This window comes from Aulonocara sp. 'chitande type north' Nkhata Bay, linkage group LG12, assembly GCF_057382095.1.
Source record: "Aulonocara sp. 'chitande type north' Nkhata Bay isolate Kocher_YH1m ecotype deep benthic linkage group LG12, A_spYH_male_GT1.1, whole genome shotgun sequence".
NCBI classification, from domain to species: domain Eukaryota; kingdom Metazoa; phylum Chordata; class Actinopteri; order Cichliformes; family Cichlidae; genus Aulonocara; species Aulonocara sp. 'chitande type north' Nkhata Bay.
This window is the reverse complement of record NC_141355.1, coordinates 37,744,985-37,772,579: the sequence shown is the minus strand read 5'-3', so window position 1 is coordinate 37,772,579 and position 27,595 is coordinate 37,744,985. Positions and strand designations below refer to the sequence as shown.

Here is a 27,595-nt window from a genome sequence, read left to right as displayed (position 1 = left end):
GTATCCGAGTTAGAACAGTCAGTGTAAATACACCTTTACTATGCAAACGTGTGACCACTCACAGTAAACTGAAAAGGTTGGTCGAGTTCTCTCACTACCTGCCATACTAGTCAGATCTTGTTCCCTACATATTCTTTCTCTTCCCCAAAATAAAATCATATTGAAGAGTCTTTGCTTTGGTGTCGGAGACTCACCACACAAACATGCGCATGGAAGTGGTCGAAAAGGAAACTCAGGGGCACAATGAAAAAAACAAACCTAGTAGGAGCAGCAGACGAGGAAATTTGCAGGGAATCGTAGCCAAATGATACTTGATTTTAACAGGTGGAACTTTTTGATTGTAACTTCTAATCAAACTAAAAAGTGATGAGTGAAGGAGTTTATAAAACACAAAGGCCTGATTTCCAACATAAACACACGGTCATTATGCACAAACTGACCTTTTTCTCCTTCTCTCGGTTGTCAGCCTAAGAGTGAGCAGGAGGAGTCAGGAGAGGATGAATAGGAAAGGAAAAGGAAGGTTTTATCATTATAACGAGTATGAGCTATCAGAAAAATGCTCCTTTTTCATAAGGAAGGAAATCCTTTAATAAAAATTTAAGGTTGGGTGATCCAAGAATCAAAAAGTCATAAAACGAATATAAACATCATTGGATTTGAACTGTTTTTACATCCTCGACCTAAATCTTAATATAATGATGCAGCATGCTGCCCTGCAGACACACTGCCGGCTGACTGAGGTTGGGACACTGAAGATATCAGCCGAGACAGACTTTATCCAGCCTTCCCTCACCTCTGACACGCTACCCTGTGCCACAAAGAAAACAGCTCCCTCAGACATGGACACATACACAAAACACACACTGAGCTGACTATCAAAGTCATTTCAGCAAACCATTTAGTGGCGGCTAAATACAACATGTTTATACTCCATCAAATTCAATTATCTGGCAGCCCACTGTCTGGTCTATTATGTACTCACTGGAGGGGAGAGGAAGGAGTCTGCATTAGGACACGGCTGTAAATGTGTAAAGAGCTTTGCCAGCATGTGGTATCAAAGGCTTTAATGAATATTTTGGCATCACGTCTGCGGAGGGATTTATCACAAGTATTTAGGAAGAAGCACAATTTTCTGACAGATTAAAAACTACAGAAGACTGTATATAAAAGATGGAGCTGCCAGAATCATGTTTTCAGGAATTTGGTTGTTTTTTAAAAAATATTTTATTTTGTAGTCAGAGTGATAAACTAGGAGTGGATCTGAGATCCTGAGGACACTGAATCTCATGCGAGCGGTTAAGCCATAAAACCAGCTGGCTATACTGCCTGCACTCACTGGTTGCATTTTTAGGTACACCTGTTAAGACAAGCCTCGGATCGGCCAATCACATGGCAGTAACTCAGTGCAATTAGGGATGTGGGCGTGGTCAAGACAACCTGCTGAAGCTCAAACTGAGCATCAAAGTCTGAAAGAAAGCTGACTGTGGCATGGTTGTTGACAGCACACAGGCCTTGTTGAGGTCAGAGGAGAAAAGCCAGACTGGTTTGAGCAGACTGAAATTGAACACTAACTCAAACAGCCACTCATTACAACCAAGGTATACAGAAGAGCATAGGGGCACATGTTGAACCTGCAGCAGCAGACCACGCTGTCCACTCCTGTCAGCTAAGAACAGGAAAGTGATGCTACAGGACACACGGACTCCTCAACAGTGGTCAACAGAAGAATAGTGTTGGTTGGTCTGATGTGTCTCATTTGGATGGTTGCTATATTTGGATGGTGAGCTCATAATTTGGGCGTTCATGTCCACCGTGGTGGCTTCCAGCAGGGAAACATACCACATCACAAAGCTCAAATCATCTCAAACCGGTTACTTGAACGTGAAATTAGTTCTCTGTGAATGGCCTTCCACAGTCACCAGATCTCAGTGCACCTTTGGGCTGTGGTGGAATCGGAGACCAAATTATGGATCATTAAGGACAAAAATCTGAGTAATGCTTTCAGCCCCTTGTTGAATCTGGATAACACTGAAGCAGGTCTGAAGGCCAAACAGGGTCCAACCCAGTACTAGCAAAGTGTACCTAATGAAATGGGCGTGAGTGTATTTGACTGTATACATGGTAATATAGGAAATACTGACAGAGACTAAAATCATCAAGGCTTTACTGGGGTCAGAGATCAAGTGCATTGTATCGAGATGAGTCGCCCCCTGCTGGTCAATATACAGAGCGGCAGTTTTAGGAATTTAAAGGCTTTTCAGATGACGACTCCATCCGTCTTTTATATACAGTCTGTGCGTTCGCACCTTTCAAATATTACACCCGAGCTTGTTCTGAAACTGTGTTTTTGTCTCCCGTCACATTGATTCTGCATGACAACAAACTGCCGACTGCAGTTTCAGCGATTGAGTCTACTTCGTCAGAACTGAATGTGATGATTGTGTTAACAGCAGTCAAATCTCCCGTTTTTATCTCACACAGATTTCTACTTTAATATCATCGCAGCTCTGAGGAAGAGTGTGATATTCTCCTCCTTACCTCAGATCCCTCAGAGTCTGAGCAGCCAGACTGACGTTGCCATCGACAAATTAAAATAGAAACATAAGAAAACTCGGTCAAATGAGACAAATGAGAGAAACAAAAGGACATTTGAGGAAGCTATATGAAATATTGGCTGTGACCTAGAATCCTTATCTCACCTTGGTCTCCTCTGACTGTTAGCAAAAAGGATCAAACCCACACAAATGCGGTCATTTAAAAACACAAGTAACATTTTATAATAATAAAAACAGACTAAAGTAGATTTCAGGAGTGTTTTATATCTGCTGTTGTGGCCTACCCACCATGTTATCGCCGCCTTCGTTGTCAGAGACAGCCTGGTCCAAATATCATAAGGAAATAAAAAGAAAGTGCATAAAATATATGAAAGAAGAAAACGACAAACCCACAAAGGAACGATCTCACCAGGAAATAATCCTCCGCTATGGTTTAGTAAGGACATGGATAATGAACTATAACTGTCAGTTTGGGATTTTTGCTTGTCTATAGTTCATCCGGCTAAACGTTTCCCATTTAATTTATCGTTTTATTTAATATGTAAGTGTATTTAAAGTGTTTGTTTATTATGTATATTATTTGTTCATATAAAAGCCTGACTAGAGCCATCAACTGTTAAAAATGAGCAACAGCTGTAAACTCCATTGATTTAAACTGTGTTGTTCCCATCAAAAACCTAAAAATAATTGTCACAGCAAATATTTGGACTTTCACAGAAAAAGGCAACGACGACGACGGCAGTCAGACACAACAGGGGAACAGAAACAAATCAAACCAGTCAAAAAGAAGTCGACCCACCTCCTCGTCACACTCATCGGGTTCCTCCTCATTCTCAAGCTTTCGAGAGAAAAAACACCACGAAGAGAACGTTTTGTTTTTTTAAAAACACACATCTACATCATTTATATCAGCTGGAGTTTATTTTGAGGAGTGAAAACTGGGAGTCTAGGAAGAAGGAGAGGAAGCTCTAGCTCTTGTTTATGAGTAAATTGGGATCAATCTAAAAACAGACACACACGCACTGCAAGGTGGAAAAAGGTTTGATGACAGGAAAGAGGTGTGGAGTGGGTTTTACTGTACTCAACAGATCGTTTTGGGTGGAGGTGGAGCCACAGGGAAGCAAAGCAAAAACAAAAACCCACTGAGACATACCATCTCCTCCTCAGCTGTTAACTGCAGGAAAAAAGACACACACTTAACTCTCGCTTTCTTAAATCTGTGATTATATACATGCAGGCTCACACTTGCTGCAGCTTTTGCACCTTTGTATTTTTTACACCTTGAAACTACAATCACAGGCTCAGCAGAAGGAAAGATTCCTGCATCCACAGAAGGTTCGGCTCTGCTGCTTCTCCTTGTGGTGACCGATGAACCCACATACATACCAAATAGGTTCATTATAGAAATCAGGTCACACCTGGAGGATGGGGAGGTGACCCAAATAGGTCCAGCAGTGGACTTCAACACACCAACAGACAAAATGGATTTCTTTGTGGCTCGTAGAGCTTTCAGTGCATCAGTGATAGATTTTTAAACCTTCGTCCTATGTGCTTTTTGAGTATGACTGGAACTGGAATGCTGACAACATTCGACTGCAGTGTGCACCTAATTTAAGTTTGTAAAGTGAAGGTTCCCCTTTGTCTGTTCGGTCAACCTACGTTTGTAACACACTCTGTTCTGCACAGGTGTTGTAGCTCAGGAGATAGAGCAGGTCATCTACTAATTGGAACATTGGTGATCCCTGGCCGCTCCACTCTGCATGCCAAATATCCTCGGGTGAGATACTAACCCAAGGTTGCTCTGTGACGCATCCATCAGGGTGCGAATGTTAGAGAGAAAATACTTAAGCATAGAAAAAAGTGTTTGTTTGAATGAGGCATGTTGTATAAAGCGCTTTGAGTGCTCAGCTAGAGCAGAAAAGCGCTATAGAAGAACCAAATCCATTTACCATTTTTCACATTCACACTTCTGAACAGAAAAAAGTGTTTTTTTCTGGCATTTTTCAGTCATGTACTTCATGGAAAAGTCTTTAAATCAGCATTTTGACCTTTTAAGTGACTGAAATCAGTGTCTGCCTGGCAGATGGCTTACAAACTTTAGGGTTTGGTGCGTGTGCATACACCTGTTAATGCTCACCTGTTTTGCTCCCATGGACTCAAACATCTTCTCCAAAAGGACTCTCATCTGCTGGATGTTGTTCATCAGCACGCACGGCTGGAGGAAGATAAATCAGGGAGGCAGTGTTTGTAAGCAGACCAAACATAAATGATGAATTTTAAAAAAGAGGAAAAGTCAAGAATATAAAATGAAAGTAGATTAGCAAGATAAAAGGGTGATGACAGGAAGATTAAAGACTGAAGTTAGATGAGTAAGTAGCAACCACTGAAATATTAATCCACTCCAAAGAGAGTTTACTAGCTTTCAAAGTGTCTCCCTCCAAATCAGAGATGAGCCCTGAGGGAGGTGTTGTGGTAGCAGAGTGGTGACGCAGCAGTACTCACTATCTTCTCCTTCTCACAGTAGGAGGGAAAGCTCTTGGCCAGCAGAGCAGAGTACTGCAGGAGCACTTTGGTGATCGTCTGTGGAAACAAGATAACACTCACATAAGACATGCTTTCCCTGGGATCCTCTGGAGTGAAGAGTGACGCTGAACACTGATGTCTGGCGAGGGTTCCAGCCTCTGGCGAGCTGAGAGCACTGCTGTTTGAACTCAGGTAGCATCAGACACTCGCACTGTGCTAACTGAAAATGTCAGTCTGTCTGCCTTAAAGAGCTGCGTGTAGTTTCAGGACAACACGAGCTAATCTAATGTTAAAGACAATAAAGAAGATGCCTCATTGTGTTTGACTCATTTACCTTTTACTCATTGATGACACTTAACTGTTGTCACACCGGATATGTGTAAGTCATGGAAATCTGAGCTAATGCAGAAGCTTCTAGTGAGAAGCCAAATGTCATATTTTGCGTGATTAGCCGTTAAACAGTCTTCACGGCGCCCGCTTCATAATAACACTACATCTGTGTGATGTCTTTCATGAGCCCACCTGAGAACAGCTGCCACCAGTAGGCTCCGCCCAAGCACCGGAAAGTCACTCACACTGCACTGCATTGTGATATTTTGCATGCCAATATTGTATTGATACAGGAACACCAAATATTAATATCTTATTATATAATTTGCAAATATAAATGAAACAATGTGTCAGAGTTCATGTGACATTGTGTGATGCACACAGTGCCGTCAGCTGTTGGAAGATCTTGCAGAAAATCGCTGCTCATTAATCAGAGACGTAAAGAAGCACTCTTCCTCTGTTTAAGCACTTTTAAAATGTGTGCAGTTGTCAATCACTGGCCTCACTGCATGTTTCTTGTTTTGTTATCGCATCCTTTATATGAGAAAACACATAATAATCAAAGGAAAGACATGAGATTTGCATGAGCTTTATACTCTTCAGCACACAGCTGGATTCTGTAATGTGCTCGTTGAAGACGCCCTGCATGAATAAAAGCTGAAAAAATATTTCTAGAAGAAGTGAAGAAAACATTTATAATGTCCAGCCAGCAAACTGGTTGCTTTTTGATGGGAAACAAAGAATGACATGTTTGCTTGCAATAAAAACTCAACAGGGCACTTTTAAATAAATCACAGAGTTAATTTGTCATCATCACAGTGGTAACTTGTGCCTCACAGCACCGTGGGCTCACTGTGAGAGATTTCCCTACTTTCTGCTGACTCAGCAAGATTACAAACTATTGCATTAAACATGCAGCTTGATAGCTGCCTGCACTGCTTAGTGCGGCTTTATATCACTCAAGTTCTGCAGCCATCTCTTTTTCCTCACACTTTTAAAAACAAACTAATTATTGTTTCTTGCATAGGAAAGCAGAACAATGTGAAACTGGAGGGTGACAAAGAGATGAAGAAGAAATAAAGGCAGACGTAGACGGAAAAGTAGGAACACAAAAGACAAGAGTCCCAGGATTGATGGGATGGGTAGAGATGAAAAGACTCAGGAGGAGATTAACATGAGCGGAGCGGCACAAAATGAAAAGCAAGTCAAGGGTCGGGGACAGAGAGATGGACAGCTCAGAGTGATGGCTTCCATTAGCCTTTCTTTATTTAATGAGTCCCGTATCGATCGAGCCATAACACCAGACGCGCGCACACACAGTTTCTCTGCAGAGGTTTGTTAGATTGAACGGCTCTGCTTAAAAGGACCTGCCTTAAATTACATTTCAAGAAAAAACATAACCCTACACTTTATGCCCTGTTTGTATGTTTTACAGAGAAATACCTGAAACTCGTTAGTGAGTTAGAAATGATTCAAGAGACTGAACAAAGAAGACTCGAGTAAAGACCTCAGTAGGAGTCATGGTCTAAAGCTGCACCGAGCAGGAACTTTCAGGTAAAGAATCTCACCTCTGCACCACTGATGGATACAGTCATGAAAAACTTACTCCAAACAAACAACTGCATACCAGAGTCACATGCTAGTAAAGATATAGACATGAAATTCTTTAAGTGCAAGAAAATTCTGATCTCAAAGCCTTCTGCATACAATTTTCCTCCTCATGTCTACATTTATACAACCTCTTGCCTTTGTATGATGTATCGGGGATGGCTGGAGCTAAACCAGCTAATATTTCTGTCTTGAAATCACTCAGAAACAATTCAATTTTACTAGATTATAAAAGGAGGAAACGGTCTTCTAAAAAGGCTGATGCTTTTGAATAGAGTCAGATGATCTTCTCGATTAACTGATCAATCCACGCTACCCACTATCCCACTTTAACTTGTCCAAATATCCAAAACAGAAAATGTGTGTGTTATGAGCAGTGAGGTGCAGGGAAATTCAAATATTTAAAAGGATATAGCAAATATGAAGTTTTTTCACACTGCATCTCTGAGCATGAGAGAACAGTCGCTGTTGAACCTGTGAGCTTCCTAAGTCTGTGCTATATCAGATTACACTAAAGTGCAAATAGTGCAGCAAATATTCTGGTTTCACTCTGAGCTAGTGGTCATCATCTCTACGTATTTCCCCAAGTGCAAGCGTGCCCGAAGTGAACCGACTCTGCTGCTGCAATACTCCAGAAATGTACAGAAACCTATTAGAAGGGCTTCCCCTTTGAGAAATTACTGAGGAAAATTATAGAAAAAACACTTTTAGCTCATTATCTGGATTTAATTAAACAGAAATATTCTGTTAATTTAGAGTAAATTATGTTTACTCTTGTTTAAACTTCATTTCTGTCAGTAGTTTATTATCCAGTTATGACAGGCCATGCTCGATGTTTTATAAACTGACAAAAATTCAGTTTTTCTGCTTTTCTTCTTTTGCAGTTTTCACATTTTCAAACTGGGCCTCATTAGAACCATCGGTGGGATGATTCTGGCCTCACTGGCTGCATGCGTGATACGCCTGCACTAGAGGTAAGAGCCAGTGAGTATTTTTGTAAAGCGCTCTCTTAAAGAGTAACCTGACCTATCAACAGTAGTTCTTGGAAAGCAAAAGGATGTTTTAATATGCTCCTAATGTGAGACATGGTCTCTGCATATGTTCACGTTTAGCCAGCAGAAAACAGAGAAATGAATAAAAAACTAAGATGCTGTCAGATCTGAGATGTTTTTCAGTGTTGCAGAGACCAAAGTTACAAAATGGGCTCTAAACAAAGGCACGGGGCTCACCTTGGCAAAGCGTCTGTTATAATGTGCCACCACCGTGGGGTCAGGGCAGTCCAGTTTCTTGATAATCTCAAAGCTCTGATTGAGCTGAGTGAAGATGTCCACCACCGAGCTGGAGAACAGAACATGCTCAGATGTCTGTTGAAACTGCAGACAGAGGAACAAGAGGACATTTTTTTACTTTGACACAAATAAAAAAAACAAACAGTCTCCCTACGCTGTGTTCCTCCTTGCTGACTCATATTAAACCTACATCCCTTTTCGATGTATTGCTCTTTTGCATCTTATATACTCCACAAAAGGTTCAGCTCCAACATCACATCCACCTGCAACTATGTAACCTCTATGCTCCATTTTTACCACTTTCTTAATGATTTTTATGAGTCAAGATAAAATGAGAAAAAACGTATCTAAACGTTTTCAAAGGAGCTTGCAAAGAAAAGCGTCTGGACTTCTTTAAGTTGCTTGAAGACGTTTCACCTCTCATCCGAGAAGCTTCTTCAGTTCTAAGGTCAAATGGTGGAGAGTCCCAGATATAAACCTAGTGGGAGTAACCCACTAGGTTTATATCCTTTGATTACGATGACCTGGATGACTGAGAACCTTCACAGACATATCTAAATGTTTCATCTTTCGATGTTTGAAAATGCACATGCAGGCCAAGCCGTGTGAGCATGACTGAAAATAACCACCTGCTCAGGCCACAAAAAGGGCCAAACCTCCTTTAGGACACACAATAGCTGTCTTAGCACAATAAACCAACAAATAGGACGGCAGAGTGCAGCTTGGGGACCAACAGGAGGCAGACAAACACTTGTTCATCATTCTTCTAATCTACGAAAAGTTGTCCAAAAGCAGAAGGAACCAAAGGGAGAATTTGAACAAAAGGTCTGAAGCGGTCTTTTATTCTGTCATTACTGCAGAAAGCTTTCCTTTTTACTGCATCGTTTTTCTACTGCGGTTGCACTCTGGTGCCATGACAACAACATGATCAACAACTCTTCCTCTGTGCTCTCAGCTGCTGGGCGCATCAAGCACAATCAGGTTGTATCTGTTATGTGATATTAGATGTGCTTGTGCTGTTTTGTAGGTTTATTTTAACAACAGCCAGACAATATATATTTTAAATCACAGGCACAACCTGCAACAGAAATGCTCACATTTTAGCAGCTTTCATGCGATCTTTTATCAGGATGTCTGAAACTTCTGGAGTCATTTATATTTGTGCTTTTTTATTTTTAGGATGTGCGTCACCTTCCACTTTGCATCTCACATCCCCTCCTCTGCCTCATGTAAGCACTGTGACCTCAGCAGTGTCCAAATGGCAAGAAAACATAAATTTATCACATTTAGGCAAACCTTGTAAAGTAATATCGCTCATAATGGACGAGATCACAAACATAACGTTTCATTTTCACTAAGCGAGAAGCCAGCAAATCGTTCCCGTTTCCCATGATTCAATTCTGATTCAATTTACAGGAAATACAGAAACGTTCACTGAAACTTTATAGAGTGAAATTATACATTTTCTTCAAAGAGGACAGTTTTTGATGCTCGGATAACGACGTTGTTGAAACTGACAAGAAAAACAAGGAATGCATAACTAAAAATCTCTCTTTTTTATTACACGCGGAGACGTACGCATACCTTTATTTAGAAAGCGTAGCCATGACGTTCATAATGTCCGCACATCATCAGTTCACATGGCTTCACTAGCAATAACATCTCCTCCCACCAGCTCCCCACAAATAAACAGGAGTGCCAAATGTGTTTATCGAGAGGCACACCTGAATAAAGGCTGGAACCCACGTGTACGCTGTGCCGGTGCTCAGCCCAGATACTCGAATGTGCCCGAAGCCTCAGCGCTTTGACTTTCAGCTAAGGACAGTGTGGGAGATCTCTAAGGGACCGGGGGCTGACAGTGAGGCTTGACACAACGAAACCGTGTAAGGCTACGAGCTCTGACGTAAGCCTTTGTTCAAAAACAGCAGCAACAAAAATAATACGGTTGGTTTTGCAGCCCAGACTGATAAAACTAGAGCACACACACATCTGATTTTTGACCATGATCATCACGACAATGACGTGGAAAAAAGCAAGATCAGGATCAGAGCTGCAAGATGACGTTTTTGTCTCGCTTTTTATGCATCCACAGATTATTAAACAGTTTGTGCTTTAAAAAAAATATTCATCCACTTAACAAAAAGTCAAAAATGATGCTGGTAAAACACTGGTTTATGTTTACATAATCAATGGGCTTTTTAGCCAGATCAGCCCATCACAGCCAGCCTGCTGATACTCCACCACCCCCACCCCGAAGATTTCTTCAAACATGACATGAAATGAGCTCTTCTGGATTAAAATCCTGTGTTTGACCGAGCACTACCTCCTCTTCCCTGCGTACGTCTTCATTCAGACTCTAACAGAGAGCTCTGACGATAAACTTGTTGCTTATTCAAAGGAGTCTGTGACACTTTTGTTTTGCTCACGATGACGTGACAACTTTCAGCAAACAGAATAATTTCTCCCGAGTCTCTGACTCACCCCTTCTCTCTTGTCTCTCTCCAGCGCTCCATGCATAAACTCCATGGATACCTCCTCGTTCTCAGCGAGCCAGGCAAGGACAAACTGGAGAAACCATCTGAAGGAATAATAGGAAACAGACAAAGCTAAACAAAGTTTAATCTTCTCTTTGACAGCCTGAAAAACTGGAACGTTTGCAGATTGAAAACGTTTTCAAAGCTCAGCTGTCCAAAATTCATTTCATTGCAGTTCTAATTTACCTGATTTGTTTGGCGTTTTATATTTTACATCCACATGTTATAGTTTGTAGAACAGAAATATTTAAGTGTAAAAACATCTTGTGCCTTTGTATTAAAAGGTCATTTCTCCGTGAACCTATTGAATTTTGGTTATCTAAACTGTGAAACAGAGCAAAGGCCTTGGGAAAAAAATGTGCTCGCTGATAACTCTTCTGGCTAATGTTATTATTCCTCCATATTTCTAGTGTCAAAACCCAGAGAGAAATGCTTCGAGTGTGTTTGGTATGCAACATCACACCAAATCTAATTGGAAAGTCAGAAAAATCAATCAACAAGAGCTCTCCTTTGTCTGAAGGAGAAATAATGAGAGAGAAAACACGGTCTCACGCAGGGTATTCTGGCACAGCGTCGTTGAAGGCAGGCAGCTCCTTAACGTACTCGTTGTACAGCCACTTGACCTTAAAGTGCAGGTTCATGTAGTCAGCAGTCTTACAGAGCTTATGCTTCTCATGTTCTGCAAAAAACAACAGCCACAACAGCCAAAGTAAAGACAGGTTTAAAATCTATGAGGATTTTGATACACATCTACTGCGGATGTGGTGCCTGTTATCGGACCCGGAGTTAGCAACATCCCCCAAAAACCCGAAGAGGAGAGTCCTGGCCCCTAGCCCTGCCAGTGTAGCAGAAATGATGAGGATGATGATGCAGCAGCAGCCGTTCTTCTCTGCGTGAGTAGCTTAATGTTGTTCGTGTGTAATTTACGTTGAGTAGGCTAACCACGTTATTACATTAATGCATGTAAGGTGAACTAGCAAACATCATCATAGCTACATGCGGCTGTCTTCTTGTTTGATGGCAGATACTCCCTTCACCCTGGACAAAAAGGCTAAAATGACCAAAGAAAAAGTGGGAAACAGTTAAACATGAGAGGTTTTTGGACAAAGTGTGTGTTTTTTCCATTGATTAAGCACTGCTTCCAGCCAAGAGTGATACCATATATGCCCCATAGCTGCAGAAAAGGCTAACATTCTTATCTTTTTACAAAAAAACAGCTGAACATGAGAGGTTTTTGGACAAAGTGTGTGTTCTCCATTCTTTAAGCACCGGTTTGAGCACCGTTTGAGCACCGGCACCGTTTCAAAAGTACCGGTTTGGCACCGGTATCGGATAAAACCTAAACGATACCCATCCCTAGTCCTCACACTGATTACGTTACAGATCATTTGATAACATGTTGAACATTAATAATTATACCAGTATTATAAACTGTTATAAGCTGTTTTTGAGGTAACCAGGTTGAACGTGGAGATGCCTGCTTTTTTCATATCAACACTTTTTACCATTAAACAAAACTCCAATACTCAAACTGCTACACATGTGTAATACGTCCACTAGGCTAATAGTTTGGTTTTCACGATTGCAAGTTGATGCAGTCGTTTTTCTCCGTTATTGTCTCACTCCTAAAAAAAATTGATAAATTATACAGAGAAACAACATCTGCATCATTTATGAAGAAGGATGTACACACATAGATAGAATAAAGGGAGAATGTTTGTTCTAATTTAATTAAGTAAAAGATAAATGCAGTTAAATAAGTTTTACTGGTGCAAAAAAAAAACCCTTAGGAAACTACTGAAGACAAAAGAAATGCGTACATGCACACTCATCACACACACACTCTTACCAGCGTAGAAGTCAACTTTGCGGATACGAAATGTAGCGGGAGCTGAGATGGCAACAGAAATATGACAAAAGCAATAAGAATAGAAACTGAAAGAGAAGCAAGTTTGTGGCAGCAATAACTGAGATGAGAAGGGCTTCAGAAAAACATGTTAGAAGAAAAATACTAGAGGAGCTGGAAAGTACACTACGCACAAAACAGAAGGCTGGAAAACCAGCCACCAGTCAAATTTGCTACTAAAATCTACTTTTTCGCAAGTTTCCTCTTTGTTGCTGTGAAACAACTACAAAACTAAAAACAAATCATCTAAAGTCAACACACAGGGTCACAGCCAAGCTTTAAACACCTGCTCAGGCGATGTGCTTTAGGACACTAGCTTTTACAGTTTCTACAAGTCTGACGTGAGACACGATCAAAAGTCAGAATACTGAGCAGCTAAGCAGATCTCAGCTGACTGTTAGGTAGCGAAGTTAGCTCGTTATGATGACTAACCTATATGCACTTATCTTGAAAGAACCCAACTAGAGTCCACACATTTCTAAAGTGGAGGCTCCTGGGAAATCACTGATGTTATAAAAATATCAATAATTCAGCTCTAAAAATGTTAAACACTAACACCTGCTTCCTGTATTTTCCCCTTATCAGCAACAGTCTCAGAACTTTGCACACACTTTTATTTGATATTACAATGAACATTCTTACTCTCTGATGCTTACTGTCAGTGTGTTTTAGCTCAGTGCTGAGAGGTTTGAACAAGTTTTTATAGAAATGGTCTCAGGAGATGTTTAACCCTATTCTGGAATCCCGATTACTGACTTTTCTGACTGTATCTCCATATTTTTATCTCTAATCTCACCATTTTTCCAGTGGTAGTGGTCAATCTTATCCAACACTGAAGGAGATGATGGATTGAAGAAAAGACAGTGTGAATGCAGAAGGGAAGAAGGAGGAGTTGGTTTCTCTGAGATGTCTCTGTCACACACACACATATACTGTCCAAGTATGCAAAGATATAGTCTTACCCTCTAGGGCATATTTCATGTCTTGAGCGAAGAGCATCCACATGACCTCTGCGCTGACTTTACCCACATTGAGCTCTTGAGGAAACCTGGAGGAATAAAGAAGTAAGACAGTAAAAATACTCGTTACTCTGCAAGTAATGGGGGTCACTGCAGCCCCTTTCCCTTCCAGTGTAACTGGAATCTGAAGGATTTTTGGAAATGTTGTTAAATGTTACCCTTTAAACTTGTCTTGATCATCTGGTTGGCTGCTGTTACTTTGCTTATGCTTCACTGAGCCCAAACATTATACGATTGGGGGTTTATCCAGGATATCATTTAATATCTTAACTTGAACACAATATCTGTGTTAAGCTCTAATCTAAGCTAACAACTGACCAAAAAATAGTTATTTGAGTTTAGTAGCACACACAGATCCCACTGTCTGGTTTTTAAAACCTGTTTGTTTTATCATCATCATCATTTATGCATATAGCACTTTAAAAACACACCTGGCAGACCAAAGTGCTGAACAATACAAATATAAATATAGGAATAAAATAGCAAAAACCAGACAGAGCAATAAAATTAATAAAAATGTCAGTTACCCACAGAGTTAAAAGCCAGGGAATAAAAATAGGTTTTTAATCAGGACTTAAAAACTGGCACTGATGTAGTTTGTCTAATATGGAGAGGAAGGTTATTCCAAAGCATCAGAGCTGCAACAGAGAACGCTCGGTCTCCTCCAAGTTTCAGCTGTGACTTAGGGACTGAAAGCAGCAGCTGCTCAGCTGACCGAAGCGAACGAATGGGGACGTGGGGCTTCAACAAGTCAGACAAATAAACAGGTGCCAGACCATTTAGAGATTTTAAAACCAATAAATGAACTTTAAAACGGATCCTAAATTCAACTGGAAGCCAATGTAGAGAAGCCAAAACCAGAGTGATGTGGTCGACTTTCCTTCTGCCACTTAAAAATCGTGCCGCAGCATTTTGCACTAGTTGCAAGCGCGCAATTGTTTTATGTTGTTAACTTTTAAACCTTATTGATCAAAAGCTCTGGTTCAACCCTGGCCATGTTGGTTTTTTTAAATGTTACTTCCATTGATCTATAGCAAACCAGAAGTAGATTTACTGGGACTTGTCCTGGATTTGCAATGCCTTGTGGCAGTAAAAATAGTTGAATAAATAAAAATAAAAAGATTGTTTATAACAAAAGAAAAGATTCTATTGCAACGTACAAAGCTTTTGTGTTTTGGAGATTTTTTTTTATCTAGCACCTCCACAGACCACACAGTTTGCTCAACAATAAAAGTGTTATTTATTTTGTTATTATTTTTTTTATTAAAAAATACCTACCACCTTTAGTTCCTAGTTGATCTTTTATACTTCTATACTTTTGTAGTAAACAGTCTTGTTTTAGCTGTTTTCACTGCCTTAAGGCAAAACCTACTCAGGTTCTTATGTTTTTATCTTGTGTTAAGCACAATGAGCTTATGTATGAATAAAATGTACTATATGTCTTTAAACATTCATTACAATAGATATATAAGTTCAAATATAATACACTTGGTAGTTCTGCTCCATGAAGACAACTTCTGCAACAACACATTTCCCAGAATTAGAATATAGAAGACAAAAGGAAAACACTGACTGGTTAATGATGGGTGTGTACGAGTTCTTATCCTCCTCAATGATGGACACAATGAGTGTGATGAGTTTAGGCCAAAAGTCCAGATTCTGGATGCTTGGGCCCTGCTCTTCCGGTTGACTCTCCTCTTTCTTCTCCTCCTCTTCCTCCTCTTCTTCTTCATCCTCCTCCTCTTCATCATCATCTTCAGCTTCCTGACCCTCTGCTTTTTCCTTCTTCTTCTTCTTCTTTTTCTTGTCTGGCTCGGGCTGCATACGTGAAAAAGAATATGAAATAAAGGAAGAATTGACTTGCCTGACATGTTTCAGTTCTACACGGAAGCAGAAAACAAAACAAGTTCAGAAGTTTTCTTGACAGTTGAAATTTCGATGAATAATTTATCATAATATGACACATTTTAAAAAATGTTCTTGCTCCATATTTATGTGATAAGATTTTGTACACTCCATGAAGCTGAAAATAACACCATTAATACATATTTTTAATTTATTCAGGGACTCGAATGGTTTAATGACTTTAGACACACTGATACAAAAATCTTTCTTGGCAAGGTTAAAAATTTCCCTTGTTCTGGAAATATTTCTGTGGCTGCTACAGATAGGGGTTCATTAGAGCATCACTTAAACCAGGCTGCAGTGCAGATTAATGTGATTAATATTGCAATTTGAGGAGTTGATGTAAAAACTGAGAGTTAAATCTGGTGTTTGCTTTATTTAAATATTGTTAAATCAACCACAGAATAGGGAGAAACCACTGTAGTCACATGAAAAGTAACTCATAGATCTTTGTAACACTATACAACACTGGATAGTGATAGAGAGCAAACTACTGCTTTCTATCACTCTAACAGACATATTGTTTAGGGTTTGGTTGTATTATCACTTCTCTCAGTCAAACATTTACAAATTTCCCAGAAGATGTATTGATCTGTTGTGGAAGCTTAAAACATGTCGATACTTAGCCACTCACTGCTTGGACGGCGGGTTGAAACTGGCGGTTGAAGAGCTCCAGACAGTTGTTAAAGATATACTCGTAGGTGGAGTTCAGGCAGGCCTTGACGCAATCTCGCACCACGTTGGCTGCACGGGGAGGACTCTGCAGTTCCAAGACCTGCATGAGACCGGGTATTGGAGTGGGAAGACAGAACACAGTGGGTGAATATCAATGTTATCATGTTATTAATCTAGAATATAAATTTGCCTGATAAAAAGCAGGACGCTATAATCTCCAGAGAGGGGACGTGGGGTGGCAGTGCAGTGTTTCTGTATAGTATACATTGTTACTGTATTTTACATTCTTTTCTTTATTTTACCAATGCTTTAAATTTTGTGTTTGCAGCTGCACCGTAGTACCAGCAAGAACTAATATAAGGCCCTTGCTGTTCCTAGCACTAGCCACAGAGAAGTGTAGCAGGAGGGACAGCCTTCCCAACAAGAGAGCGAGGAAGAGACAGAGGAAGGTGTAATTAACATGATAAGACAATAGATGGAAGGACATAATTGGAAGAGAGAGATTCAAGTAAAATAATTAGCTACTTTGACCATGCGCTACTGCTAACAGCTAAAGTATAGCTTTTAATTGTAGCATGCTGCACTACAGTGCAACTATGATGTCCTAATCCAACAGCAACCCAACCAACCTGATTACAAAGGGGAAAAAAATGTATATTTCATATAAAGTGTATCAAAAACATCTATTTATCCATCCATCTACATAAGCTCTATAAACAAGCTAAAATCTATAAAATACATTTAATACTTTGAGTCAATACTTCATCATTAAAGGTATCTAACCTTATAATATAACAGCAGTGTTTTGTCTGTTTGGTTTTAGTGCTATGATATTAGTGATTATACACTATGAGCTGATTCTACCTTCATTCTGAAGAAAGTGATGCTGGTGAGAAGATCCACAGTAGATTTGAGGTCACTGAGGCGAGCCTTGCTGCTGGCTGGGAAGTTATTCTGCACATAAACACACACGAACACTTGGTTAATTATGTTTCTTCTAAAATGCATCAGCCTATTTAGGTCAGGCTCTTCTAGGCTCTTATATTCTGTAACTTTTGTTCATAATGGTGATGAAACTGTAACATTCATCGAATCAAGCACTCAATTGTATAACAAGCAAAACGTTTGGCTACAAATGGAAACCAATGCTATATTCACATATTTCTGTAGGTCCAGAATTAACTTAAAATAAAGAAAACGGACAACAGCTGGGTGATTTTTTTATTGTTATTTTTGGCAGGAAATAAGGAAACTGCCTTACAGCAGAAGGGGGTGAAATATGTAGTAAGTAGTCCGTGTAGTCTAGTTTGACTTCTGCCCTCTATCGTGTGCTATCTTGTGAACGACTGAATTAATACGACCGTATTCTCTGTTTGCAGTTAAGAAACTATTATCAGCAGCTGGAAGCTCTGACTCACTCTGTACATGGAGAGATCGATACGCAGGGAGTTGTGCAGCTGATCCAGGAGCTTCACAAAACGGTCTTTCTGTTGGGAAAAAGAAGGAGAAACTCAGATTCTTGTACTTCTGTCAAACAGTGAGGAAGACAGACATGAATGTCCTCAGTCTGTGTGTCTCTACTGAACATACAGTATACAGAATTTGAAAGCAGAAAAAGAAGAGATGTGGAGATAAAAGAATGATGCGTCTCACAAAAGTGTCAAAAAGGAGATGTGCTTTTTTCTATGCATGTGCAAAATACAAACTGAGCTGCATGAATATATTTGCAAGTTGGAAAGCGGGTTTGGCACTTTCTGGTACTTTGCACTTTATGACCTCTGCTGAATCGAGGAAAAAACTTGGACACAAAAATAGATTGGCATTTATATTAGGCTTTTTAATAAAAACATTTGACCATTTTTAAAACCACTTTATTCATTCACATATTCATGGATGATCCATATATCGCTCCTGTACTGCAGGAGCCAGGGATCATACCACTCACGCTGCTCTACCTAATGAGCCACAGCAACCACAGCAACAACCATTCAGGGACTTTCTCCTCTCTTGTTGAAAATACTTGAGACGTACAGTATAAGCAGTATAAGTACATAAATATAAGACTTCCTGTGCAGCCTGAGAGTACACGCAGAACTTGTTTGTGATCATCCTTTGAGATTCTTCAGCAGAATCAGAACTACAGGCAGAGTTTTCACCTGGTGAGCATAAAAGGGAATTTACAGATCATCAGATACAATGTAGGAGATGACTGAGTAAACTTATTTGCAATGTGTAGTTACCACTCAGGGAGCAACGCATGCAGCGTGAGGCAGAATTCACGGGATGGTGAAAGTGCATATTTTCATTTTCCTGTTTCCTGAGATTTTTAAACTTTGTTGGGAGAAAGTTTCACATTAAATTCTCACAGGTGAGTTTGTTTGGCTGCACTTTTAAACAGACGCATCTGTTATTTCTCTTCTTTTGCATATCAGACAGCTACTCAAGACATATGTTCCACCCCTACTGTGGACTACAGTGCGTTCTGGAGGATCATTCTGTTATTAGGTATTACCGAACCAACCAAGAGTAGAACTTACAAAATAAAACTGTTAGTGTTCAGCAGAGCTCTTTGGTGCTCTGCATCTTAGTTAAATACAGGAAGACATCTGGACGGGAACAGCCAGGAATCAAACCAGCCTGTGATCGATGGCCAGTCAGCCAGTACAGGCATCCCCAATGCTTATTTTTAATTTTTTCCCCTCTATCTTCCTTCATATGCTTTGGCACCAGAGATGTATTTACATGGAAAGGCAATAAAGCAACTTGAAACTGGGAGAGGGACAGAGTCCTCTGCTGTGCTGGGAGTCACGACGTGGCTGATAAACTGAGGAGGTGAAAATATTGAGTTTAATCGAGAGAAAATGAGGGGGCAGAAGAAAGAAGTGCAGGCTTTCTTGTTAGTCATTACAAATGATTAAAAAACCCAAACATTTATCTAACAGGTAAGGACAGAGGTGGATACTAAAATGGGTGCATTGCGATTGTGTAACGATTCTCAGTGTTTCGTGTCCTAAGAAAAGTAAACCCTCATGCTTGCATAACAGCTGAATTGTTAACATACTGCACAGGGTTTCCCTTTGTTTTAATCCTGGGGTGCAACGATGGACAATAGCCAACAATAACTGGCACAAATGAGCAATTAAAAAAATGTGACTATCTGTGCGTCCTGTGATGGCAGGAACAACGAAAACAGTTAATGACTATGTTTGAAACAGAGACCGATACACAGTGTGGTGCAGCTTTGTGAGTCACCGTTAAGAAAGTAAGAAGACAAGTTTGGTGATGAAGGAGAGGGAGGAGGGAAATCCACTAACTAGTACAAGTACATACCCAAGATCAAATCTGACTTAAAAAGCTTCAGCTGCTAATATTAGTTATTTACTATCCAAAACTCTGTGAAATAAACATTTTTTGTAACTTTTTCCCCCCTGTAACAAAGAGCTGTCGTCTACTTTTAAAACCACACCACTGAGCCATATGACACATCCCTTCATTACCAGGAACATTGTTTTTAGTCATTCCCACACAGACCCTCCTGCTGCTGTAAATACAGTTATTTGCTGGGGAAACTTGGATGCACCAATTTATCTGTGCAATACTATTAAAATAACCTAATTAAGACACCAAATACTGAACACACAAGAGCGCATTTTGTTTCTCCAAAATAGATTTTTCTCTAATTTAACATAAGGTCAGCGATCAGTCGGACGCTATTCAAATCATCTTTTAAAGCCATGGTTGCCAGGGTGCTGGAGCCTAAACCAGGGAAGGGAAGGCTCGAATTAAGGACCACTGCCTCGCTGCGGTGCACATTAATGACATCTGCTTATAGTAATCCTTATGATGATTAGATTTTGGAGTTTTATTATATTGGTGCTCCCCTGGATAAGCCTGAGGAAGTGTCTGAGGGGAAGGAGGTCTGGGCTTCTCTGCTTAGGTTGTTGCCCTGTGCCCCGGCCCTGGATAAATAAAAGCAAATGGAAGGACTGATGGATTAAATCTGCTGAAAGCAAGCAAATTAAACCAAAAAGTGCCAAATACATCAGGTCCTTGTGGCTATTTCCACAGATTTCCACAGATGAGTTAGTTCCCAAAGCTCCCATTTTAAAAGGTCCAACATTACAGAAGAGATGAACACGTTAATAGGTTGGTCCCTAAAGCTAATTTTGCCATTAGGTAGTGGCTGCTTCTGCTGACAGATCATAATCACAGAGGAGGCAGCAGCAGGCAGTCGTCTGCTAGGCTTCACCTCAACTAATTCAAGTTACTGAACCTGACCTCAACTGTGTCGGAGCCTTACTCTGAGGTCAGCTTCACTAAAAGCCTCTCTGAGAAGACCGTCCCACTGTTTTGGTGAGGGAATTCTAATATTTCAACATTTTAACACAAACAAATAAAACCCCAGCAGGTTTCTGTCTCTGTGTGTTGTAGCCAGCCTATAGAGACACCAAGCTATCCAAGCTACCACTGATCTCTGATCAACCTTCTCGTACAGCTGTAACCAGCCTAGAACCTTAACTTAAAGTGATGAACATGCCAAATGTCACCGCTTTGATTGTGTGAAACACCAGAAACACTTTTAACCTAAAAAGCATGAAAAAAGGACAAATCTTAGTTTTGACCTTTAAAACATCCCACCGTCCCCATGGTGTCCTTCCCCAGAGCAAACCCATCTTTGTCCACCACACTCGCCGCTCGTCCTCTCTTGGTAATGATTATAATGAACGCCTTGTTATTGTAGCTCCTCCCCACATGCTGACACCTTCCTGTCCTCTGCTCCTGTCATAAGTTTTTCTGATGAAAACAAACATATGATACATATATGTAATACATTTGCATTGTATTCCATATTCTTAGAAGACGGCCGTGTCAGCCACTGTGATATTAAGGATTTTCTGTAATTTGTATTATGACTGAAACTGTATTGACTAGATTTGGCGAGCCTGTTTTTTCTTAGATCACTATTATTGCTCGTCTTGTTCTGGGGTCCTGTGAGACATTCAGGTGGTGCTGCTCAGCTGGAGACCTGTAGATGCTTTGCTTTTACTTTGAGTTCTCCTGTTTTTGCTTATTTATTTATTATTTACTTTAAATGCAGATATTTAACTTTAAACTTGTAACACTGTAATGGTGTGACGTCTTGGGGAAGTTTTCCTTGACAAAGAGACGTTAACTTCCTGGTTAAATAAATGTTAAATAAAGAAATGACACTTCTGTGTAATCAGATATGGAATAACAGCACGGTTTAGAGATCTCTCAGTAACAGTGAGATGAAGGTTGCAGACAGCCATGAAAATCACAGCCACGACGCTCATCACAGTCCTGACTCTTTATTAACAGCAAGTGTTACAACGAGGGTTACTCTGTGCGACCCTGTACTCGCAATATGAACGGTTACCTTCTGTTAGAAGATAAAGAGCTTCTCTGTGTCTTGTTCAATCAGTGATCTGTACAGCAGTCTGTACTAACGAGGTCACTGAGTGCAGCATAACAGTTATACTGATGTTTAGCGTTACTCAGATTGTGGTTTGTTGTGCTTTGCATGTATATGGTGGCTGTACTGTTTGGAACTTTTAAACTAGAAATTAGGGATGGGTACCGGTGTCCGGTGCCATGATGGCACCGGTTCTGACATAAACGGTAGTAACCAGACCGAAAAGCAGCGCACATTTCGGTGCTTTATTTCGGTGCTTTTTTTTCCTGAGCTGAGATACACTTCTAGACAATCATTTTACGTTTCCGAGGATAGTAGGCGGGGCCAGGTACGTACGTTCTTTTAGAGCAGAGCTACAGATTAAAAATGCCCAAGGCGAAGCGGTCAAAAGTCTGGCTGTACTTCACAGCAGAAGATGCAAACTCAGCAGCAACAAGTGCTTTAAGCTGATACTGTGATACTGTTAAAGGAGGTAACACCAAGAATCCGATGAAACACCTGGCGACGCATAGCGTTTTTTTTCAAAAGCCCAGAAATGCGCCGTATTTGATAGCTTGCTGCGAGACCTCACACCGAGCACATCTACTGCGGGTGTGGTGCCTGTTATCGGACCCGGAGTTTGCAACATCCCCCAAGAACCCGAAGAGGAGAGTCCTGGCCCCTAGCCCTGCCAGTGTAGCAGAAATGATGAGGATGATGATGCAGCAGCAGCCGTTCTTCTCTGCGTGAGTAGCTTCATGTTGTTCGTGTGTAATTTACGTTTAGTAGGCTAACCACGTTATTACATTAATGCATGTAAGGTGAACTAGCAAACATCATCATAGCTACATGCAGCTGTCTTCTTGTTTGATGGCAGATGCTCCCTTCACCCTGGCCAAAAAGGCTAAAATGACCAAAGAAAAAGTGGAAAACAGTTAAACATGAGAGGTTTTTGGACAAAGTTTGTGTTTTTTCCATTGTTTAAGCACTGCTTCCAGCCAAGAGTGATACCATATATGCCCCATAGCTGCAGAAAAGGCTAACATTGTTATCTTTTTACAAAAAAACAGCTGAACATGAGAGGTTTTTGGACCAATTTTGTGTTCTCCATTCTTTAAGCACCGGTTTGAGCACCGTTTGAGCACCGGCACCGTTTCAAAAGTACCGATTTGGCACCGGTATCGGATAAAACCTAAACGATACCCATCACTACTAGAAATACATTTCCTCTTTGGGATCAATATTCTATTCTATTGTATTCTATTCTATTCTATTCTCTCTACTGAACCCTTTTTCGTCCTGACCAGCAGACGGTGTCCTTCTTCTGCCTTCGACCGAATCTTGGGAGGTCTGAGAAAGTTTTGTGTAAAAACATTATTTTTGGTAACTTTATTACTAATGGGTTTAAACAAAGGGATCAATCTCAGCGTTATCTATATATGAACCCAAATCACATCCTTGTTTCCTCCTTCTGAAATTTCCCCACACATTAATGAAAACCGCTGCGAGCTGCTTTCAGCACCACAGCTTCTGCTTTTCCCGTGTGGAGCAGGTGCATGCTCACCACAAGCTAATAAAAGGCACCTTAAACAAGTTGCTGCAGGCAGATGACATCAAATTATCTTGGAAGGAAAGTGCTTGTATTGCTCTGGTCGTGCAAAGACTGTTGCCCAAAGCAGAAAAACACTTCAATAAGTCTACAAGCCAAACAGAAGTTGGTAACAAACCATGAATAATTCGACTGCCAGACACGCTCTCAGGCTTATTTAACCCTAGACAACCTGACGACCCATGTACAGACTACTCTGTGTCATGCTGTTAAAGCTCCGCCGGTCACCATTTTCAGATATAATGGAGGCTTGCCAGTGCACTTTACTTCTGTCTTATCATTTTGAAAGAGTTGCAGAGGAAAACTGAAAAAGGCTCTGCAATGATGAAAAGCCGGGACATTTGTTGACATGGCTGGAACTGATTGACAACATTTTATTTTTCCCTTTGGGCATTTATCTTCTGAACTACATGACTTTGGTTTAATAACACAAACAAACACACCGGGAAGTCACATCCTGTTCAAAAACTGTGGAACGATGATCTCACAGCACGTTTCCCTGTAAGGAATCAGTTTTATTTGTTTGCATATTGTAAGTAACTTTTGCACAATCAAGTCTTACTAATAAAACCAACATATTCAAGTGGTTTTCCTTTTTCTTCATTAAATACACACTAACAGCAGAGCCAATCCACAGAGAGCTTCTTCACCTTCAGCCAATTGGCTGCAATTCCCCTACAGGGCGCTCAAAAGATAACAGGAGCAAATGAAGATTAATTATTTACACCTGCTTCATGACAAAACAGACCACATTGATGGTGTTTTTAAAGTTCACAAACATCGCCCTGTTTATGTTTACTAAATAAAATGAAATATTAATAACGTTTGTTTTTGTCTGACCCATGAAATGGATACTTAACAGTAGTTCTTCCAGGAAAACTGCTGTTATATAGCTGTTATAAAGCCCATTTCTAACACACTGTGCTGACATCTACCTTCACAGTGCCTCTGCTCCCACTCACATCCAGCCACACTGAGGGTCTAAAATGGCCCCAAAATGACTCAGAAAAATCAGCTCCCCCCATGAAAGAACCACTTCAGAGGAGCGAATGTAAGTTTTGCCATTATCCAGTAAATTTGCAGATAAAACATTTTACACTCAGCTTACATGAACCTATTCAATTTCCCGTGACCTACTCCACTGCAAAAGTGCTTATAAAGAGCAGGGATTGCTCATCAAGTTTGCTGCTGCTCCTTAGAGTTTCATTTTTTCTGATTAAAGTACTTGTCAAACAAGATATTCACAGCGTCTTCAACTTTACGGGCTGACGGCCGGCGAGATCCCAGGTCTGTATAACAGCTTGGGGGGCAAAGCCAAACAGGAGCACACTGCAGATGCTCAGTAATTGTTCCCCAGGAAAGTTGGTCTATGTGAAAGCGAGCAAACAAAAAAATCCAGCGAATCCTGTTCCCATTGACAGAATGTACAGCTTCACCCGCAAGAAACAGGTGGGAGGTGTGAGGCACCAGCATGTCTGTAGATATTTGTACCAGTCTAACACACACACACACACACACACACACACCTGCTCTTCTCAACAATGGCATTAAAACTATCAGCTGATGACATGATTTCAGAGATGAATTACGGCAGAAGAAGACGGGAGGAACCGATCAATACGATGGTATCTGTTTCCAGACAGAAGCAGGGTCGGGTAGAGAAAATAGGAAAGAGAAGATGGAGACGACGACGTCTGGCCCGTGGATTATGTTTCAAAGATGACAGCGAGGGGGTCTGAGGGGGTCTGACACCGTGTAGTTCCCAGAGCACTTCCTCCTTTTTGCTTTCTTTGTATCGAATGGAAAGGCTCAAGTGAAGTCGTACAAATCAGAAAAGCACCTCATTGCCATGGCAACAGGTGCTTTTGGACTGGCTAAACATTCAAGGCAATAAATAAATAAATAAAAGTAATAAAATCCCAGGAAACGGAAGGTGGAGGTAAATAATGCCTAGGTTTTCAGAGTGCTGCGTATCTTAGAGGAAGCACAGCAGCACTGCAGAGGGCAGAAACACAAAAAAAGCTCCAGCAAATGAAAAGAGGGCAAAAGACACGAGTGTCACCGAGCAGATGGTTTATCAAGAGAAAAAAAACAAAATAAGAAAGTTAGTGGTGATTGTGGTTCAGTGTAAAACTACAAAAAAAGAAAGAAAATAAATAAACAGATCAAGTCGATGCAAATAATTAAACACAGCGACTCAATGATTTCAAGAAGATGTGACTCATTAATAAATGCATCTCTATCCTTTAAATATATATTATAAATCTGGATATACTAACCATAGCTGGGTATTCAGCAGTGACTGTGGAAACATGATGGGGCGAAAGCATCGTTCATTCAAAGCAAAGGTCACCAGCATGTCACGATCCCGGGTCATGTGACCCAGTGTTTTCAGTCTTAATATATTTTGATGTTGATGGTTCAAGTTCATTAGTTTATCTACGCTCATTTCTATTATGCTTAGGTTGCCGTCATAGTCCATTGTTTCTTAGACCTCTTTTTGTTGTCACCCCTGTGTTTACGTTTCCTATGTTTATTCTAATCAGCTGTTTCTCCATGTGTTTCCTGCTCATCTCCTGTGTGTGTTTTCACTCATTCCTCGTCGTCTGTTATTCTGCTATGCTCGTGGCAGGTTTTCCAGGATTTTCATGTACTTTTGCCAAGTCTTCACAGTTCAGGTTTTTCATGTTCACGCTCAAGGTTTTTTTATGTTTAGCATTAGTTCACCCAGTTTAGGCCAGTTTTTAGTTTTGCCTTGTTTTGTACAGTTGAAACTAGAGATGGCACGATACCACTTTTTTATGTCCGATACCGATACGTAATATCGGATCGGTCCATCTCTAGTTGAAACCAGCCTTTAATAAATGGCTCACTTTCAGTTAACATTAAGTTTGTTTCCGCGCTTTGTTTTGTCTGCATTTGGGTCCTTTATTCTCCACTCCACACAGTCACTGTCACACAGCAGGAATCAAACCAGGGGGCAGTGAGATGCCCAGTGCTGGGCATACATGAACAGGACAGTTAATATTTTTATATTTTTATTACTACTACTAGTAGTAATAATAATCAGACATGAACCAGAAATGCGGGTAAAGTCCAAGACCACCTCCTCCAAAAAAAAAGAGCCCCTAGACATGGATCAGAATTGGTCTGCAATTATTTACTTGAGAAGATCGAGACCCATTTTTCTTAACCGCCCTTTTCATTTGATATGTACTTGAAGATGTAGACTTAATTTGAAACTTGGAATGGCAAAAAAAACCTATTAAATCTCAGAGGTCCTGTCTCAGCTTAGAAAGAAAAAACTCATCCAAATCCATCCACACAAACCATTTGGAGTCAAAGAAATGAACCAATTACACGCAGCCACTTTGGCTGAAGTACGAATGGTCACTAAAACACCTTTTATTCAGTCCCCAATGAGAAGGAAGCTGCAATTATATCAGCTTCAGCCAGCTAGTTTTGGAAAACTGAACACTGTATGTGCTCAGTCTCATAAGTAAAGCAGAGTTTGATATGATGACATATGTGCTTTACATTTGTGGTTGTCATATCAGTTTATTTGTGCTTCCTGTTCAGTAGCTTTAATGCCTTGTTAAATCTTTTTAAAGAAATTTATTTAAGCACTTTGATGAATTTAGATGAGTTAAATTAAGAACCTTCGTATTTATGTACGAAGCGAACATTTTAATAGAAAAACATTCATTGGTGCGAGTTGCAGAGACTCGACTGAATATTCCATGCACAAATTCAAACTTTAATATTTCACCGCTGTGCATTAATTACTGTCAAGTCCTTCAAATATTACTGACGCCCTCTGTCATCAAACAGGGAAAGAAAACAGCCTAATGAAACATTCTTTGATACCCACACAGAAAACGAGTCAATTTAGTGAAATTAAATGAGATAAGTAAACTTATCCAGGCTGGCAGCTCAGAAATAGACCTGCAACGCCGTGGCCCACAGTGAGAGCAGGTCTGTCTGCTTCCCCGGACCCTTTAAAGTAGGAGCACTCAGCCTGAGGATGCTCGTATATCGTTAGCGCCCGAGTGTGACCAGTAGGAGATTCGCTATTGGCAACCATCCCAGGAGTCATTAAGCTCGGCCTCTAACTGTCATTGTCCCCCTGCCTGTGGCTCCTCTGGGGTCCACGAGCCAAATTTGTGCGACCTCGAAGTTCAGAGCCATTCCAAAGGTCCAACAGCGATATGACATTACCTTTTAATGGG

The 27,595-nt window shown here is 40.5% G+C and overlaps 1 protein-coding gene across 1 annotated transcript in view; it reads right to left on the bottom strand.

Moving 5' to 3' along the window:
• unc13ba (unc-13 homolog Ba (C. elegans)) overlaps positions 1 to 27,595 on the bottom strand; it is a 184,722-nt gene that overhangs the window by 20,396 nt on the left and 136,731 nt on the right. The window contains exons 22-39 of the mRNA XM_086315494.1: positions 17,763 to 17,831; positions 17,209 to 17,298; positions 16,304 to 16,444; positions 15,338 to 15,582; positions 13,708 to 13,793; positions 13,542 to 13,577; positions 12,689 to 12,730; positions 11,392 to 11,518; positions 10,787 to 10,883; positions 8,246 to 8,389; positions 5,058 to 5,135; positions 4,693 to 4,770; positions 3,709 to 3,729; positions 3,355 to 3,393; positions 2,844 to 2,876; positions 2,700 to 2,714; positions 2,539 to 2,568; positions 441 to 467 (exon numbers count right to left, since the gene is read on the bottom strand). Coding sequence (XP_086171620.1) covers positions 441 to 467; positions 2,539 to 2,568; positions 2,700 to 2,714; positions 2,844 to 2,876; positions 3,355 to 3,393; positions 3,709 to 3,729; positions 4,693 to 4,770; positions 5,058 to 5,135; positions 8,246 to 8,389; positions 10,787 to 10,883; positions 11,392 to 11,518; positions 12,689 to 12,730; positions 13,542 to 13,577; positions 13,708 to 13,793; positions 15,338 to 15,582; positions 16,304 to 16,444; positions 17,209 to 17,298; positions 17,763 to 17,831 — 1,398 coding nt within the window. The remainder of the gene's footprint in view (positions 1 to 440; positions 468 to 2,538; positions 2,569 to 2,699; positions 2,715 to 2,843; positions 2,877 to 3,354; positions 3,394 to 3,708; positions 3,730 to 4,692; positions 4,771 to 5,057; positions 5,136 to 8,245; positions 8,390 to 10,786; positions 10,884 to 11,391; positions 11,519 to 12,688; positions 12,731 to 13,541; positions 13,578 to 13,707; positions 13,794 to 15,337; positions 15,583 to 16,303; positions 16,445 to 17,208; positions 17,299 to 17,762; positions 17,832 to 27,595) is intronic.